The sequence below is a fragment of the Theropithecus gelada genome, chromosome 12 (assembly GCF_003255815.1).
Source record: "Theropithecus gelada isolate Dixy chromosome 12, Tgel_1.0, whole genome shotgun sequence".
NCBI classification, from domain to species: domain Eukaryota; kingdom Metazoa; phylum Chordata; class Mammalia; order Primates; family Cercopithecidae; genus Theropithecus; species Theropithecus gelada.
In genome coordinates this window covers 79853138-79871899 of record NC_037680.1, presented here as the reverse complement: position 1 = coordinate 79871899, position 18762 = coordinate 79853138, and the positions used below count along the sequence as shown (strand labels likewise).

The window sequence follows — 18762 nt, the reverse complement described above, 5'->3', positions numbered from 1 at the left end:
TGCCAATCAGAAAACAGCATGTCTAATAAAGAATTACAGACAAAAAAAAATTTCTTAAATCAAAATTTTTTTTTGGGAGAGAGGGTTTTACTGTGTTGCCCAGGCTGGAATGAAGTGGTACAATCATGTCTCACTGCAGCCTCAATCTCCTGGGCTCAAGCGATCCTCCACCTCAGCCTCCCAAGTATCTGGGATCATGGGCGCACATGACTGCACCCAGTTGACTTTTAAAATGGTTTTGTAGAGATGAGGTCTCATTATGTTGTCCAGACTGGTTTCCAACTCCTGGGCTCAAGTGACTCTTCTCCTTGGACTCCCAAAGTGCTGGGATTACAGGTATGAGCCACCACACCTAGCCAAACCAAACGTTTTTTCTTTTTTGAGACAAGGTCTCACTCTGTTGCCCAGGCTGGAATGCAGTGACACAATCGTGGCTCAACATAATCGTGGCTCACTGTAGCCTCGACCTCCTGGGTTCAAGCGATCTTCTCACCTCTGAGTAGCTCCAACTACAAGCATGTGCCACCTGGCTACAAAACATTTTATTTTATCACTATGTTGCCCACACTACAAACCAAATATTTTTACTGATACATTTAAGAATATATTCTTTTTGATTCTTCAAATTCCCTAATTTACAAGTGGGTGTGTTCGAAAAGATGCTTCATAAGTCAGCTGTTTGAAATTAATAATGGATTTTCCATCCAAAATAATATTTTAAATCATGGTTAGCTTTGCAGGTTAGCCCATAATGAAAACACTATTCTATACATCTGCAATGGGTTGCTTATAAAAAGCAGTATTGGGGTAAGTAAAACAAAACAAGATAATATTTAAAAAAAGAATACCATGAATTCTGGCAGTTAATGAAAATATAGACAAAACTAAGGAGTAGGTAAAACATTTTGCAGTTAATTCTGAAGTATACTTCAAAGAACTTTAAAGATTTTAAAGACTGATGCCATTTGTTATGATTTCCAATTTCACCCTGAAATATATAAATTTTTTTCTGTACAGTTTTATTGTCACTATTATACTTGAAGTAAATTTTTAAGTGAGAAAAACAAACAAAAAGAACAACTAAGACTAAGAAGGGACATAAAATTACATCTGTGTGCATGTGTAGAGGGGTGAGAAGGAGAGGAAAAAGCAGAGGGAACTTTATGGAAGGAGATTTCTTGGTAAAAGTCAAGAAAATAATATGGAACACTATTCCTTAAGTAACTATTAAGGTCATTTACCAAAAGATGTTTGTTGGGTGTTAATGATAGTTATATCTCAAAGAGTAGAGAAAGATACTTACAGAAGAGGATACAAGATTCTTTCAGAGAAAAAGCTATACACAATTGGCTATTGCTATGTAAGATAACACTCAAAGTTAGTGTTTATATCACGGACAGGGCCATTATTTTGAATTAAGGAAAACCACTTACTGTATCTGATTTATTTCAAAATGTAAGACTCTAAATGGCAAGCATCATGGCTCTCTTGATTCATTTTATGGCATCAAATATTTTGGCCATATGTTAAGGCAATTAAAAAAAATAAGATCTCGCCAGGCATGCTGGCTCATGTCTGTAATCCCAGCACTTTGGGAGGGTGAAGTGGAAGGATGGCCACTTGAGCCCAGGAGTTCAAGACCAGTCTGGCAACATGGTGAGACCTTGTCTCTACCAAAAAAAAAAAAAAAAAAAAAGCTGGGCATGGCATGGTGGCACGCATTGGTAGTCCCAGCTAATCGGGAAGCTGAGGCAGAAGGATTGCTTGAGTCTAGGAGGCCAAGGCTGCAGTGAGGCATGTTCAAGTCTCTGCAATCTAGCCTGGTCAATACAGGGAGACCCAGTCTCAAAAAAATAAAAGTAGTTTAAAAATAACATCTAAAAGTTGGTACTCACGTCATCTAAAACTACAACATAATATGCCTACGATTACCAATGATTTGTTATTGTTGTTGAGAAGGAGTTTTGCTCTTGTCACCCAGGCTGGAGTGCAATGATGCAATATCGGCTCACAGCCACCTCTGCCTCTCGTGTTCAAGTGATTCTCCTGCCTCAGCCTCCGGAGTAGCTGGGATTACAGGTGCCCGCCACCATGCCCAGCTAATTTTTGTATTTTTAGTAGAGACAGGGTTTCACCATGTTGGCCAGGCTGGTCTCGAACTCCTGACCTCAGGTGATCTGCCTGCCATGGCCTCCCGAAGTGCTGGGATTACAGGCATAAGCCACCACGCAGGCCGAATTATTCTTGATAAACAACATTTTGGGGTATTTCACAGACCTATCTTAAAAAAGGGAGAGATGACAAGTGAGATAGTTACAAAGGAAGGGCTTCCTAAAGAGTTGCAGAAACCCCTTAAGATCTGTTTTGAAATACTGTCAGGCTAAATTTTTGTTTGTTTTAAGACAGAGTTTTGCTCTTGTTGCTCAGACTGGAATGCAGTGGCGTGATCTCAGCTCACTGCAACCTCCGCCTCCCTGGTTCAAGCGATTCTCCTGCCTCAGCCTCCTGAGTAGCTGGGATTACAGGTGCCCGCCACCATGCCTGGCTGATTTTTTATATTTTTAGTAGAGACGGGGTTTCGCCATGTTGGCCAGGCTGGTCTTGAACTCCTGACCTCAAGTAGTTTTTGTTTTTTCTTTCTAGAAAAAGGCATTGACCAATCTAAGATACTAAGGGTCTACAGCTCTATAAAAATAGGTTATAATAAAAAGCATAAAAGATTGCTAAGAATTCTAGCTGAGTTTGGTGGTTCACACCTGTAATCCCAGCACTTTGGGAGGCAGAGGTGGGAGGATCACTTGAGGTCAGGAGTTGGAGACCAGCCTGGCCAACATGGTGAAACCTCATCTCTACTAAAAATATAAAAATTAGCCAGGTGTGGTGGCATGTGACTGTAGTCCCAGCTACTCAGAGGCTGAGGCACGAGAATTGCTTGAACCCAGGAAGTGGAGGTTGCAGTGAGCTGAGATTGCTTCACTGCACTTCAGCCTGGGCAAGAGAGTGAGACACTGTCTCAAAAAAAAAAAAAAAAAGAAAAGGATTGCTAAGAATTCTATCTAACATTAGTATTAGCCTCAGTCTTGATGAGCAAAAAAACTAAAAGAACACTGTTTCATTGCAAGAGACATAACAGTTGATATGAAGTACAGTATACTTTTATAATTAAAGTTTTTTTCTTTTAGAAATTAAAATCAATGGAAGTATTAAATTACCTTGGATTTAGGCCAAATGTAACAGGACTAAAAACATACAGTCATTTAAATATCAGTTATAAAATGCCACCCTTCCTTCATAAGTAAACACATTTAAAACAATGAAATAACAATCATCAACTCCAAGAACACTCTCATTATCTTCAACAAATAATTAAACGGTCATTGGAACTCACCCAGATTATCTCTCAAGGCACTAGCTTCCTCATGGGTTTTGAAATTATAATTCGGTACCAGCTTAAGTCTCATGCGGGAATAATTCTCTACATTAGCTAGCTTCCAATGAATTGGATTCTGTTTCCTAAGAATATTCATAAGCAAACAAGTAAAATTATTTAGCTTAAGTTACAAAGATTGATTTAAATACTGTAAAAAAGTATCAGGTACTTTACATTTGTTTAGTACCATTTTATTTTACTTTTATTTTTTAGAGACAGAGTCTCATTCTGTCACCCAGGCTGGAGTGTAGTGGCACAATCTCAGCTCACTGCAACCTCTGCCTCCTGGATTCAAGTGATTCTCGTGCCTCAGCCTCCCGACATAGCAGGGATTACAGGCGTGTGCCCCTATGCCCAGCTAATTTTTGTAATTTTAGTAGAGACGGGGTTTTGCCATGTTGGTCAGGCTGGTCTTGAACTCCTGGCCTCAAGCAATTTGCCCGCCTTGGCCTCCCAAAGTAGTGGGATTACAAGTGTGAGCCACCATGCCCAGCCTGTTTAGCACCATTTTACAAAACTGTTCACATTTTTGATTTCATTTAATCCAAATAACTCTGATAGAACCAAAGGGAGTACGCGTAGCTGTACTGTATACACGAGGAATCTAAAACAGACTAAATAATTTGCCCAAGGTGACATGAGGTTTACAGGTAGCAGAAGTAAGATTTGAACATTGACCTTTAGACTTACAGCTTGATACCTTTACTCTTTCATTGTTAAATGGGAGTTCTTAACTAACTATACAGATGGTTTATATTTCCAATAGTTTTCAAAATAAAAAATAATTTTACTACAAATAAAGACAATATAATTGCAAGTGGACAAAGATCTACATATAAGAGCTAAAACTACAAAACTCTTAGGAGAAAAGGTAAGGGTAAAACTTCATGACCTTGGACTTGGCAATGGTTTCTTAGATATGACACCAAAAAAAACCAAAAAGCAACAACAAAATAGATTAAACTGGACTTCATTAAAACTAACAACTTTCGGCCGGGCGCGGTGGCTCAAGCCTGTAATCCCAGCACTTTGGGAGGCCGAGACGGGTGGATCACAAGGTCAGGAGATCGAGACCATCCTGGCTAACACGGTGAAACCCTGTCTCTACTAAAAAATACAAAAAACTAGCCAGGCGAGGTGGCGGGCGCCTGTAATCCCAGCTACTCGGGAGGCTGAGGTAGGAGAATGGCGTGAACCCGGGAGGCGGAGCTTGCAGTGAGCTGAGATCCGGCCACTGCACTCCAGCCTGGGCGACAGAGCGAGACTCCGTCTCAAAAAAAAAAAAAAAAAAAGAAAAAAAAAAAAAACTAACAACTTTCCTGTATCAAAAGGGCTACTATTAATAAAGTGAAAAGACAATCTACATATATGAAAATCATATATAGGATCAGAGTCTATTATTAAGTATATACATATACATATATTTATATATACACTCTTACAATTCAACAAAAAAATCAATCTAAAAATGGGCAAAGGACTTGAGCAGACATTTCTTCAAAGAAGATGTAAAAATGACCAACAAGCACATGAAAAGATGCTAGACATCATTAATCACTAGGAAATGGAATATGAAATCATAAAATACCACTTTACTCCCACTAGGAGGGTCATAATAAAAAATCAGGAAATGACAAGTGTTGGTAAGAATGCGGAGAAATTGGAACCCTCACACATTGCTAGTGAAAATATAAAATGATGCAGCTGCTGTGGAAAGCAGTTTGGCAGTTCCTTAGCAAATTAAACACAGAATTATCATACAACCCAGTAATTCCATTCATAGTTTATACTCAAGAGAATTAAAAACAAGTGTTCAAATACTTGTACACAAATGTTACCAGCAGCACTAATCAAAATAGCCAAAAAGTGGAAAACAACCCAAATGCCCATCCAACTGTTGACTAGATAAAGAAAAGATGATATATCCTTATAAGGGAATACTATTCAGCCATAAAAAGGAATAAAGTACTGATACATGCTACTACATAATGAAAACATTATGCTAAGTGAAAGATGGCAGACACAAAAAGCCACATATTGTATGATTCCATTTATATGAAATAACCAGAACAGGCAAATAATACAGTCAAAAAGCTGATTGGTGGTTGCTAGGGGGTGGGACAGAGGATAATAAGGAGTGACTTTTTAATAAGTACAGGATTTCCTTTTTAGGTGATAAAAATGTTATGAAGTTAGACAGTGGTGATGATCGTACATTACGAATATACTCAGTGCCAGCGAACTGTACATTTTTAAATGGTTAAGAGGATAAATTTTATGTTATGTACATTTTACCACATTTTTAAAAGGGCAGTAAAAAAAAAGAGAATATAATTAAGCAAAACAGAAGTGACTGCGGATCAATTAAATGAATTGTAAAATATTCAAACATACAACAGCATTAGCCCTAGCTCAAAGAGGTGGTATCAGAAAGACAGAAGTAAATTGGTTTTTTTTTTTTTTTTTTTTGAGACGGAGTCTGGCTCTGTCGCCCAGGCTGGAGTGCAGTGGCCGGATCTCAGCTCACTGCAAGCCCCGCCTCCCGGGTTCACGCCATTCTCCTGCCTCAGCCTCCCGAGTAGCTGGGAGTACAGGCGCCCGCCACCTCGCCCGGCTAATTTTTTTTGTATTTTAGTAGAGACGGGGTTTCACCGTGTTAGCCAGGATGGTCTCGATCTCCTGAACTCGTGATCCGCCCGTCTTGGCCTCCCAAAGTGCTGGGATTACAGGCTTGAGCCACCGCGCCCGGCCGTAAATTGGTTTAACACTCTCTAAGAGTCTAAAGTCCAATAAACTTCGTATCAAAGGGTCAAAGGAAGGCAAATAACTGTAAGATAAGAAACAATACAACCTCGAATCATCCCAGACCTATAATTCACAAAAAGACAATAAATAAGATTAAAAGCACCCTTTTATAAATTGAACATTTAAAAAATTGGAGTGCAAGGGGCATTGGTTCAGAAATTTCTAGACCAGAGTTGTAAAGAAAAAAGAGTACTTAATAAAATTATATCCTCTTACCTTTTAGCCCAAGGTCCCCTTTCACATGTAAGATAGAGCTGTATTGCTTTCCAGCGTCTAAGAGTGGCTAACTGTTGACTGCTAAGTTGTTTAAGCATATTATTATACCTGAGGTTCTCTTGGCGTGCTTTTCGATTAAATGGCTCCACAAACAGTTCCTGAAAGAAACAATAAAAGTTAAGTTCATTGACTCATATATTTACAGGTATATTTACATTTTAATTCCATAATTTAACATTTTTGACCAACAAAATCTTGCATTATGGGACAGAAGCTAGTAACCAACAGGCTTTTCTTATTCCATCAGAATCATTTTCTTTGATGAAGTATGATATAATTTTACCTATAATCTATTTATATTTTTTAAAACTTAAAAAAACAACCAACCAACAATAAACATGTGAAGAACTTCAAAAATGCAAAGTGCCTCAACACAGAACTTTGAAGCTCAAGATAATTAACCTCCTACTTACTGTCAAGTAAAATAATTTTCCTAGGGGATCTTTTGATTTACAACGCATCTAAGATGAGACTCAAGAGGAAAGAAAGTAGAAAGAAGGGTAATCACATTGTATACTACCAAGACATAACTTTAATCTGTGAAATTAATGTTCATAAGTTTCAAAGAAAAAAACGAAGACTAGCTTATCTAACTCACATCAATATTCATCTATTAGAAACTAAAATGACAGCATTAATTTGTTTCAAACAAACCAGCACTGAATTATGTTAAAAAGAACAGTTAAAATTTTAAACAGTTTTAGAGAGGCACTACAGCAATGTGTGGTTAAAAATATATGCCTTGGAGTCAGACCTGCATACAAATCTTAGCTTTTCTGAGCTACTTTTCTTACCTAACTTTATCTTTAGCTTAGTTGTTTCTCTTAGCTAATTCTCTGAGGCTCAGTGTCCTCTCATGTGTAAAATGAGGTTAACAATAACTGTCATAATAAAGATGAACATTTAAAGTACTTAATATAGTGCTAGAAAAATAGCAAGTTCTCAATAACTTGTGGTTGTCGTTATTACAATTGTTATTGTTAACTATTATTAGACTTAGTAGGAAATCAATTGTTTTGGAATACAGTGTTACTAAATATTTAAAACAGATCATTGCTGAGAAAACTGAGGAAGTCATGACAGCTCCATGGTAATTAAACATCAATTCACAGTTTTGAGGTTCAATAATATAAGGATATTCTTAAATTAGGTATTTCTAGAAAACCTAAAGGTAAAGTTACAGGGAAAGTGTTGATGAGAATACAAACTGGTAGAACTTCTCTCAGGGAAATGTAACAGTATTTATCATAAGCACTACATACTAGTAATTCCACTTATCCTAGGGAAATCATCTTGGATAGCCACAAAAATATAACTATAGGGATGTTCAATACTATTTATAATAAATAAAAAGATTAAAGAAAAAAGTAAATGAGTCTAACAATGGGAAATACATTTAAATGTACTAATATATAAAACGATGGAATACTTTGCAGCCCGGCATGGAAAGATGTTTACAATATATTTTAAGTTAAGAAAGGAAAGGAACAATGTTCTCATTTTGGCTTAACCAAATATATACACCTTAAAATTACTTAAGACTACTGAGTCTTCCAATTCATGAATACAGTGTCTCTTTAATTTGTTTCAAGTGTTTTTTAGTTTTTGGCATATATACAGCAGATGCTGTATATATTTTGTTAGATTGATACCTACGCATTTTATTATTTTTAGAGCTATTGTAAAAGTATTTTTGGAAAATCTGTTTCCCATTCCTTATTCATTGCTAGTGAACAGAAATACGATTAAATTTTGTGTATTGATTTTATGTCCTGCAGCCTTGCTAAACTTGCTTATTTATAGTAATTTACTGGTATAATAGAGTCCTTAAGACTTTCTACACAGAGAATCATGTTATCTTTAGATAGTTTTATTTCTTCCTTCCCAATGTGAACACGTTTTTATATTTTTTTTCTATTTTTACTACATTTGCTAAGATTTGTGGTACAACAGTAACTAAGAGTGGTGAGAATGAATATCCCTGCCTAGTTCCCTGTCTTAGGGAAAAGTACTCAGTTTTTCGCCTCTGAATATGAAGCCAGTGGTAGGATTTTTGTAAAGGTTTAAGTATTTCCTTTCTATTCCTAGTTTGCTGAGAGCTTTGATTACAAATGGATGTTTAATTTTTCAAGCGCTTTTTCTGCATTTACTGATATGATAACATAGTTTTTCTTAAGACTACTAATGTGGTCCAGTATATTAATTAATCTTCAAATGTTGAACTAGCCCTGCATCCTGAGGATAAATTCCACTTTGTTGTGTCATATATTATTATTACCATTATTATTGTTCTTGAGACCGAGTCTTGCTGCTCACCTACACTGGAGTGCAGTGGTGGGATCATGGCTTATTAAAGTTTTGACCTCCTGTACCCAAGTGTTCCTCCCACATCAGCCTCCTCAGTAGCTGGGACTACAGGTGCATACCACCACACCCAGCTAATTTTTAAATTTTTTGTAGAGATGGAGTCTCCCTATGTTACCCAGGCTGGTCTCCAACTCCTCACCTAAAATGATCCTCCCGCCTTGGCCTCCCAAAGTGCTGGGATTACAGGCATAAGCCTCTGTGCTTGATCTAATGTATTATTTTAAAAATATATTGCTAGATTTGTCTTGTAGTTATGTTCCTGATAGACACTAGTTTGTAGTTTTCTTGTATTATTTTTCTATGATTTCACTAGGAGGGTAATATTACCCTCATCAAAGGAGCTAGAAATGTTCCTACTTTTCTATTTTTGAAGAGACTGAGAAAGTGGCATAATTTCTCCATTAAATGTGTGGTAGAATTTGCCAGTGAAACTATCTGGGCCTGAAGTTTTCCCTTTATGAAGGTTTTTAACTATAAATTATATTTCTTTAATAAATACAGGACTATTCAGGTTATATACTTATTCTTGAACTAGTTTTGGAAACTTGTGTCTGTCAAAAAATTGATCCATTTCATTTAAGTTGTCATATTTATGTGCATAGAGTGGTTTGTAGTAGTCCCTTATTACAATGTTGATGTCCGTGGAGTCAGTGGTGATACTGCCTCTTTCTTTCCTGGTATAAAAAATTTTTCACATCTCTCTCTCTTTTTTTTTTTTGCTTTGTCAATCTTGCTAGAAGTTTATCAGTTTTAATGATATTTTGAAGAACTGGACCTTGGTTTCATTGATTTTCTCTATTATTTTTCTGATTTCAATTTCATTTACTTCTGTTCTTTCTTTATTCCTTGATTTTGCTTATAAGGATTTGGATTAATTTTGTTTCTCTGGTTTCTTTTTTTTTTTTTTTTTTGAGGCGGAGTCTCACTCTGTTGCCCAGGCTAGAGTGCAGTGGCATAGTCTCTGCTCACTGCAACCTTTGCCTCCCAGGTTCAAGCAATCCTCCTGCCTCAGCCCACCTAGTAGCTGGGATTACAGGCACGCACCACCATGCCCACCTAATTTTTGTATTTTTAGTAGAAACGGGGTTTTGCCATGTTGGCCAGGCTGGTCTCGAACTCCTGATCTCAGGTGATTCACCTGCCTTGGCCTCCCAAAAGTGCTAGGATTACAGGTGTGAGCCACCACGCCCACCCATTTCTCTAGTTTCTTAAGGTAGAAACTTAAAATTTGATGCCTTTCTTCTTTTCTAATATAAACATTATGTCATGCAAATTTCCCTCTAAGTGACGGTATGTATCCAGCCTCCTTAGAGGGATCTATTAATGTACTATCAGCTTAATAAACTTTTTACATAATCACTATATATAGAACATTTTCCTATTAATTGACCTTGTTACTGATTAGCTGTTTTTCTTCTAATCTTAAGATAATTTTTAGACAAATAATAGAAATACTGCTTGTTTTAAAATTTGGGCCCTGTATTACTCTTATTCAATATTAAATGCCTAAAATCAACATGAAGAGCCAGATATTAAAACATTTACTTTTTACCTGAAATTTGAGCTTGCTTTCCCCTCCTTCCCGGTCTCGTTTATGCATATTTACCATTAAAGCTTCATAACAATCCTTCCAATAAAGTGCCATGTTCTCATGACCATCGTAAAATGTATGAGTTTCATACTGCTTCATATAAGGTACAATCTTACCAAAAAAAAAGATACATAAATTTAATATATGACTTCACCTGTATAAAAGTGGTAAATTAGCAGAAAAATCTTGATCAAAAAAGATAAAACTTACATATTTTTCAATGTAAACTTGCCATTCATTTGAATTACAATATTCTTGAAAATCTTCAAAAAATGAGGAGCTACCATTGGTAAAAGGTAAAGAAGGGAGGTGCAAGTTCATGAAGAGAAGTTCATAAATTTTGGAAACCAGGGTACGAACAAGGGGAATCAGGAACGAGTAGATTTCAGTCTGTTCCTTGATTGATTGACTTAGAACATGTTCCAGCTTCCCTAAAATGTAACACGCTTCATCCTGATTTTCAATCACTTTGGTCTGAAGAAGGGTATTTAGCTTAGCTGATGCCATTGCACAAACCTGGAGGAAAATAGTTGAGATGAGAAAGAGCAGACTAAAGCAAACATTTAGTGATAGCAAACATTTAGTGATAGCACAAGTTCTGCCTGGCCCTGTGGATTCAGAATTTTTATATAATAACTCTCAAGAACTGTGAAAGGTCTCATGTTACTTTGCCTCCAAGCTAAAGAGTTAGCTGCTATAGTTTCACAGGTGTTGGCAGAAGACACAAGACTCCTAAGTCAGAGACAAAGATCTACAGCAATAGCAGTAGCCAGAGTAACAGCATTTGCATTGTTCTCCCAAAGTGCAACTCCCACAGTGAGAGATGAAGAGGCCTAGATGATGCCTGCACATGTAGACACATTTTAGGAGAAACCACCAGTATAAAAGGAATCCAAATTTTTTTTTTTTTTTTTTTTGAGACAGAGTCTTGCACTGTTGTCCGGGCTAGAGTGCAACAGTGCAATCTTGGCTCACAGCAACCTCTGCCTCCTGGGTTCAAGCGATTCTCCTGCCTCAGCCTCCCAAGTAGCTGGGATTATGGGCGCCCACTACCATGCCTGGCTAATTTTTTTGTATTTTTAGTAGAGACAGGGTTTCACTATGTTGGCCAGGGTTTAACTATGTTGGCCAAGATACATTTCACTATCTTGAACTCTTGACCTTGTGATCCACCCGCCTTGGCCTCCCAAAGTGCTGGGATTACAGGTGTGAGCCACTATGCCCAGCCTCATAAGCCAATACTTAATTCTACTCTTGTAGAATTTTGATGAAGTTTTGCTCTTGTTGCCCAGGCTGGAGTGCAATGGCGTGATCTCGGCTCACTACAACCTCTGCCTCCCGGGTTCAAGCAATTCTCCTGCCTCAGTATCCTGAATAGCTGGAATTATAGACATGTGCCACCACGCCCGGCTAACTTTTTTGTATTTTTAGTAGAGACAGGGGTTTCTCCATGTTGGTCAGGCTGGTCTCAAACTTCCAACCTCAGGTGATCCGCCCGCCTCGGCCTCCCAAAGTACTGGGATTACAGGCATAAGCCACCGCGCCCAGCTGCTTTTGTGTATTTTCTACAATGAGTATGTGTTACTTTTACAATGAAAAATAAATAAAATAAATATTAAAAAATAAATAAATAAAATAAATATCTATTAAAAAATAGAATTACTTCTCTGCAGCATTCACAATAATATAAATAAATAAAAATAAAAAATAGAATCATCAGACTATACTCTTTTAAAAATAGAGTGACTGGGGGCAGTGGCTCACACCTGTAATTCCAGCACTTTGGGAGACCAAGGTGGACAGATCACATGAGGTCAGGAGTTTGAGACCAGCATGTCAAACATGATGAAACTCCGTCTCTACTAAAAACACACAAAAATTTGCCAGGCATGGTGGCAGGCACCTGTAGCCCCAGCTACTTTGGAGGCTGAGGCACAACGATCGCTTGAACCTGGGAGGTGGAGGTTACAGTGAGCCGAGAGCCACTGCATTCCAGCCTGGGAGACACAGAGAGACTCTGTCTTTAAAAAAAAAAAAAAAAAAAAGGTGGGCGGGGGGGCAACCTGTTTTCAGAATTTTAACCTCTCCATGTTCTTATTAATGTTATATCTAGTTTATGTAAATCAGAAGCCAGCCCCATCCCAACCTCCCTGCACCAAATACAAAAATGGAAACATCAAAATAAAATAAAAAGGGCCAGGTAAATAGCTGTGAAACACGTAAATAGCTGTGAAATTCTTAACATGACTAATTTAACCCAGGTTCTCACAAGTACCCCATGTAAGTAGAAAACTGACAGACTAAAATTCACATCAAACTTTTTCAGCCTTTTCCATTTTAAATTTAAAATAGAAATAATAAATATTCCTTGTGACCAATATTTATCTTTATTTCTAAAACCTAGCACAAAGCTTAGTTCTTTGTAGATATTTAGTGTGTGATAAATAAAAAAAATATGAGATAGAATGTAAAATTGTAAATTAGTAAAACAGCAGAAAAAATTTGAAAGGAATAATTTAAAAAATAATTTTTCTAAAAAATTCAAGCCCTAAACCGCACATACATAAACAGTCTATATAGGCTACCTAGCACCTGAGTAGTTACATTGAATACAGATGATACAAGCAATGCTTCTAATACTAGCTATGTATAAATCCTGTAAAAGGAAGCCTTAAAATTATATAAAGTTATTAATATGAGAAAGAAATAAAAAATTAGTTGCCTCTCAAGCTCCTCAAAACTCCAAATGAAATCATGGATACTTTTAGAACTACTGAAAAACTTAAAACACCAAAAAGGCATTTTAATTTGCTTGTTACATAAATAATAGCTATGCTGCAAGCAAGCACAGAAAATGATATAAAAGAATGGACAAACCTGCAAATTACCCCTTCCAATGAATCCTAGAAGCAACTGGATCTGAATTTGAGAGAGTTTTACCCACACTGGACTTTCAGAATAGCAGACTGACAGACAGTCAAAGAGCAGCATCAAATCCTCTAAAAGCTATCGCAAAGGAAAAAAATTGAGAAATAAAAACATTCAGTTTTTCAATTTACTGATGATCAATTTTCCCCAACATTAATACAAACCACAAATATTTCAAAAACTAGTCCAGTGTTCAGCTGACAAAAGCCAAAAGAATCATCCTAGTAATAGCTAACAAAATCTGTGAGTATTCATCACATCTTACCCTTGTTTATTGAATCTGATTAAGCATTAATGCTCTAAAAAGGGGGGGGGGGTGCAAAATTTTTCTCTGAATAAAGTTCTTAACTACCCAAAATATAATTTTAGAGAGATATTACTGTACCTTCTCAGTCCACATGTTTGAATTAACTAGTCCCTCTGACTGAAGAAAGTCCTGTATGATCAGCATTAGTCGGAAGGCATTTTCAGCAGTTACTGGATTAGTTTTTGCTTCTCTGTTTTCTGAGACTGCCCATTCTAACATCTTTTGGAGCAAACTAAACGGAAAACAAAGTCCTCTTAAAACCATTGTGAGCTTAGAAAAATAGTAGGACATTAAAAACAAAACAAAACAGCTTGAGAGGCAGCATTGTATCTCTAAAGATATACTATCTCTAGCAGGTATCCCTAAGACATTGTAAACAGAAATTGTTTTTTTTTTTTTTTTTGAGACGGAGTTTCGCTCTTGTTGCCCAGGCCGGAGTGCAATGGCGTGATCTTGGCTCACTGCAACCTCCGCCTCCTGGGTTCAGGTGATTCTCCTGCCTCAGCCTCCCGAGAAGCTGGGCTTACAGGCATGTGCCACCATGCCCGACTAATTTTTGTATTTTTAGTAGAGACGGGATTTTGCCATGTTGGACAGGCTGGTCTTGAACTCCTGACCTCAGGTGATCCGCCTGCCTCAGCCTCCCAAAGTGCTGGGATTACAGGCATGAGCCACCATGCCAGGCCTATAAATGGAATTTAACAATAATGGAGAAACGCTGAAATGTTTGGAGTATTTATCTTTAATAAACATAGTATTAAAAGTCAAAAGTTTACTGTTTTACTTGACTATAAAAAAGCTATGACAATAATTCACATTCCATCCTTCATGAGATACTTAAATTGTTTCTTTAAAGCTGGAAATCGGCAAGGTTAGGGAAGAATGCCTTATTATGCCTTACAGAGGGTCTTGCCCTGTGGGAAAAAGATGCAATACTTCCCTGGTGTGCTACCACTACAGAGTCCTATTATCTACAGCACGGGTGTCCAATCTTTTGTCTTCCCTGAACCACACTGGAAGAAGGATTGTCTTGGGCCACACATAAAATACACCAATAATATTTTAACGATATGTTTTAACAATAGCTGATGAGCTTAAAAAAAAAAATCACAAAAAAAACTCATAATGTTTTAAGAAAGTTTATGAATTTGTGTTGGGCCACATTCAAAGCCATCCTGGGCTGCAAATGGCCTGCAACCTGTGGGTTGGACAAACTTGATCTACAAGGAACCCTAAATCCTTCAGAGAAATAACTATCATGAAAAACCAACTCCCTTCTCTTAGCACGGAAACACTCAAATTTGGACAAGCCTGTAGAAAACAATGTATCAAGTCCTCAAATACTGCAAGAAAACAGTTTAAACAAAAAATCTGTAATCACTTACGATCCAAATTTACTTAAGACTTAAACCTCCTCATATTGGAATGAGTTTGGGATTCCTCTTTAGATCCTACTAGTATGGCAAAAGACAGGAGAAGGAACTGAGCACAGAGTTTCTCTTTTTCTCCCTTGTTATATCCACGGAATACTGAATAAATGTTCAATAACTAACATTATTTTAGACTCCTGCTGTCACTAAAAGGAGGATGGAAAATCACTAACTAAATGCTTACGTTAGTTTTATTTCATCTGATGGTCGAAGTAGTTCACTGGATATTCCTGGTTTACTCAGTGCTGAAAACACTTGTCCTCGTTCAATCCACGTATCATCATCAGACTTCTCTAGTCCCTTACACATTACGTAATTCAAAATATGTGTCAGTAATTGAAGAAGCTCCTCCTCACATCTCTATGGAAAATATAAAGCAATTTTAAATAATTAGAGGGTATAGTTGTTCAAAGCACATCATAAGAACCATTACATATACTAATTGTAATAATTTAACGTATTTTTTAAGTGCCTTAATAAACCTGGAACTTTACTAGGCCCTAGGTAAGACACCAGCTTTGCTCTCAAAAAACTCACAATCTAGTGACTTCTAGGTTTCTAAACCTTAGATCATGAAACTTAGAACATGAATATAATATGAAATTGTTAACAACTGCTCACATATTTCTAAGGATTAGAAGTATATATCAGACATGAAAATAAAAACAACACTTGGAAAAATAAGCAATTTTACCTCTTGGCTTTCAAGTAAAGAGAAGTCATCACTAAAGCCCGTATCATTTGTGATGCTGCTTTCTTTGTCAGAGTGCACAGAAAACGATTTAGTAGACTCTACTGGGGATGGTGTGCTAGGCAGACTGTCTGGCACTTGACTTCCACTATCACTCATTTCACATGAGTCAATTCCACTGAGGTCTAAACTCAAATGTGAAGGGTTCCTATGCCAGAATTCTTCTTGATTCTCTGATTTGAAAGACAATTCTCCCACAGAGCTATCTTCTGGAAATAATGGTGTGTTTGAGTCTAAAGAGTGTCTATCCTCCAAACTCCACTGATCTGAAGACACATTAACTGAGGCAAAAGAGGTGATTTTTTCCTCATCTGTTTTTTCATCAAAGTTCTTCTTAGTATCTTCAGTTGACATATTTTTATCATTGTCTTTCATTAAAATAGTTCTACTGTGCTTATGAAGAGTATTTCCGTTTTCAAATTTTGCTTTTAAAAAAAGCCTAACTAAGGTGTCTTGCCAACCAACTTGTTGTGATATTTGATGTGCTGCATCTGGCTGGGACTGCAAAATGTGTAAAACCTGTAAAAAGATTAAGAATACAAAATTCTTCAAAAAGTACATAGCACTTTATATCAAAAATAGTCTCTTTTCAGTTATTTAATGATAAAGTAATTTAATGAGAAACTATAGAAGAATATATTTTCAAAAGATTATATTCTTAGATTATAAACTATTTGGAAGACTGGCATTGTGTTTCCAACTAATCTCCATATTACTCATTGTACAGAGTAAGAGTGCACTAAAATATTTGCTGAAAGATAAAAAAAGGAATATTAAAATGAATAGGATGATGGTATATATTAAATAATAGAGTAATATCCTCTCAACTAACTACTTTCCATGAGCCCCCTACATTTGTTCAGGAAATATTACTACATACCTACTATAGGCACAGTTTTAGGCACTAGTATTAGGGGAGTGAATAGGACACATAAGACATTTTGATAGAACCTGAGTACACCAAGGATGTTTTTTTGTCTCGTTTTTTTCAGGGAAAGTTACATTTTTTTTTTTTTTTGAGACAGGGTCTTGCTCTGTCACCCAGGCTAGAGTGCAGTGGTATAATCTTGGCTCACTGCAACCTCCGCCTCCTAGGTTCATGCAACTCTCCTGCCTCAGCCTCCTGAGTAGCTGGGACTATAGGCACATACCACCACGCCTGGCTAATTTTTGTATTTTTAGTAGAGACGGGGTTTCACCATGTTGGCCAGGCTGGTCTCGAACTCCTGACCTCTCGTGATCCACCTGCCTCGGCCTCCCAAAGTGCTGGGATTACAGGAATGAGCCATGGTTGCTTTTGCAAAAAGGTTTTTGTTCGATATGTCTACACTAAAGTCTACATTGTTCAGTAAGTCTATATTATACAAACAGAACAAAAACTAAACTTTAATTCCAGAAAATGAACTTCAGCAAGATGGATGCCACTGCTTAGCCAGAATAGTAAACAGTGACATGGGAATATGTATGATCTCTACTATCCAACTGATTTCAATTTTTAGATAAAAACAAGTTCTTAAAAAGCTTTAGACATTCAGTTAAGATCTTTTAAGACAATTTTATCACAAAGCCAATAAACTTCTATATAGATGAAAAGAACTGTAGCTTCCAGGGTTTTGAGTATCTTTCTTAACAGAAGTTTTAGCTCGGACAAATTTCAAAGCAAGAGTTGAACAATGTTGGTAAGGACTTCAATATTACTAGTATTAATATGTGTTAATACAGAAGGCAAGGAGTCACAATGACGTGAAGATTCTTTATTAATGCAATACCAATCAGTGAGCAACTGTTACTTTACAGGTGCAGAATACCAATTTTTTTCCTTCAAGATTAAGCTTTACTTGGCAAAGAAACTTTTCATGCTGACTTTAAAGTTTCCATAAAATATTACTTATTTTATATCTATTTTATACATAAATAATAGATAAAACCAAGCTGCACTGAGAGCTGTTTCTAATTATATGTGAAAAGGAAAGGATCAATTTATATGACCTGCTCCAAATACTCAGAGCTGAGTACATGGGGAAATAATCACTGTCACACACACTGTATAAATGTAAACTGGTATAGCTATTTTGAAGGACAATGTGGAAAAATCCATCAAAATGTAAAACATTAATACCCTTTGAAACAGCAAGTCTATTTCATGGAGTATGTCCTACAGATGTATTACCACAAATTGGAAAACATAAAAAGACATTCATAACAGCAGTTTATAACATGGAAAAGCAGGAAACAACCTAAATGTCTATCAATAAGGAACCAGATAATACTTTATGAAACAGCTATACAATGAAACACTATGCAGCCATTAAAGAGAAAAGGAAATTATACATATATATATATAAAACAAATATATATATATATTTTCTTTTCTGTTAGTTAAATAAACTATATATGTGTGTGTATACGTGTGTGTGTGTGTATATATATAAACTATATATATAGAAAGATCTCTTATTCTCACATATATATCTCTCTCTCTCTCTCATAAGTACGTGACAAAATCAGGAGGTAAAATTTTTAAAAAAAGCAAGGAAGCAAATTAAATAGACAGGTCAATGGTTACTAGTGGAGGACAAAGAAAGTTATGATCTGAAAGGGGAAGACAGGATAACTATCTCTTGACTTAGTTAAAGGTTAACTGTGTACTGAAGACAAATCATTGTTGGAATACTCATAAACAAATTATAGAAAATTATTTCCAGAAAGCTCAAAAGATTCAGAAACTCTAAAATACGGTATATGAATTAGAAATGGTCACAATCATTGAAGGTTCTTAATAAAAAAATTATTCTCTGGTAATAAATTTTTGACTCTGGAAAGAACATATTTGCAGGAGACCACGAAGAGCTAAGAAAACATTTGCATGCTAATTTC

General features: G+C 36.5%; 1 protein-coding gene across 1 annotated transcript in view; it reads right to left on the bottom strand.

Annotated features, from left to right (window-relative positions):
- Positions 1-18762, bottom strand: part of NBEAL1 (neurobeachin like 1) — a 205206-nt gene that overhangs the window by 62211 nt on the left and 124233 nt on the right. The window contains exons 27-34 of the mRNA XM_025405096.1: positions 15829-16404; positions 15319-15494; positions 13783-13936; positions 13347-13475; positions 10680-10985; positions 10431-10580; positions 6452-6609; positions 3389-3513 (exon numbers count right to left, since the gene is read on the bottom strand). Of these exons, the coding sequence (XP_025260881.1) occupies positions 3389-3513; positions 6452-6609; positions 10431-10580; positions 10680-10985; positions 13347-13475; positions 13783-13936; positions 15319-15494; positions 15829-16404 (1774 nt within the window). The remainder of the gene's footprint in view (positions 1-3388; positions 3514-6451; positions 6610-10430; positions 10581-10679; positions 10986-13346; positions 13476-13782; positions 13937-15318; positions 15495-15828; positions 16405-18762) is intronic.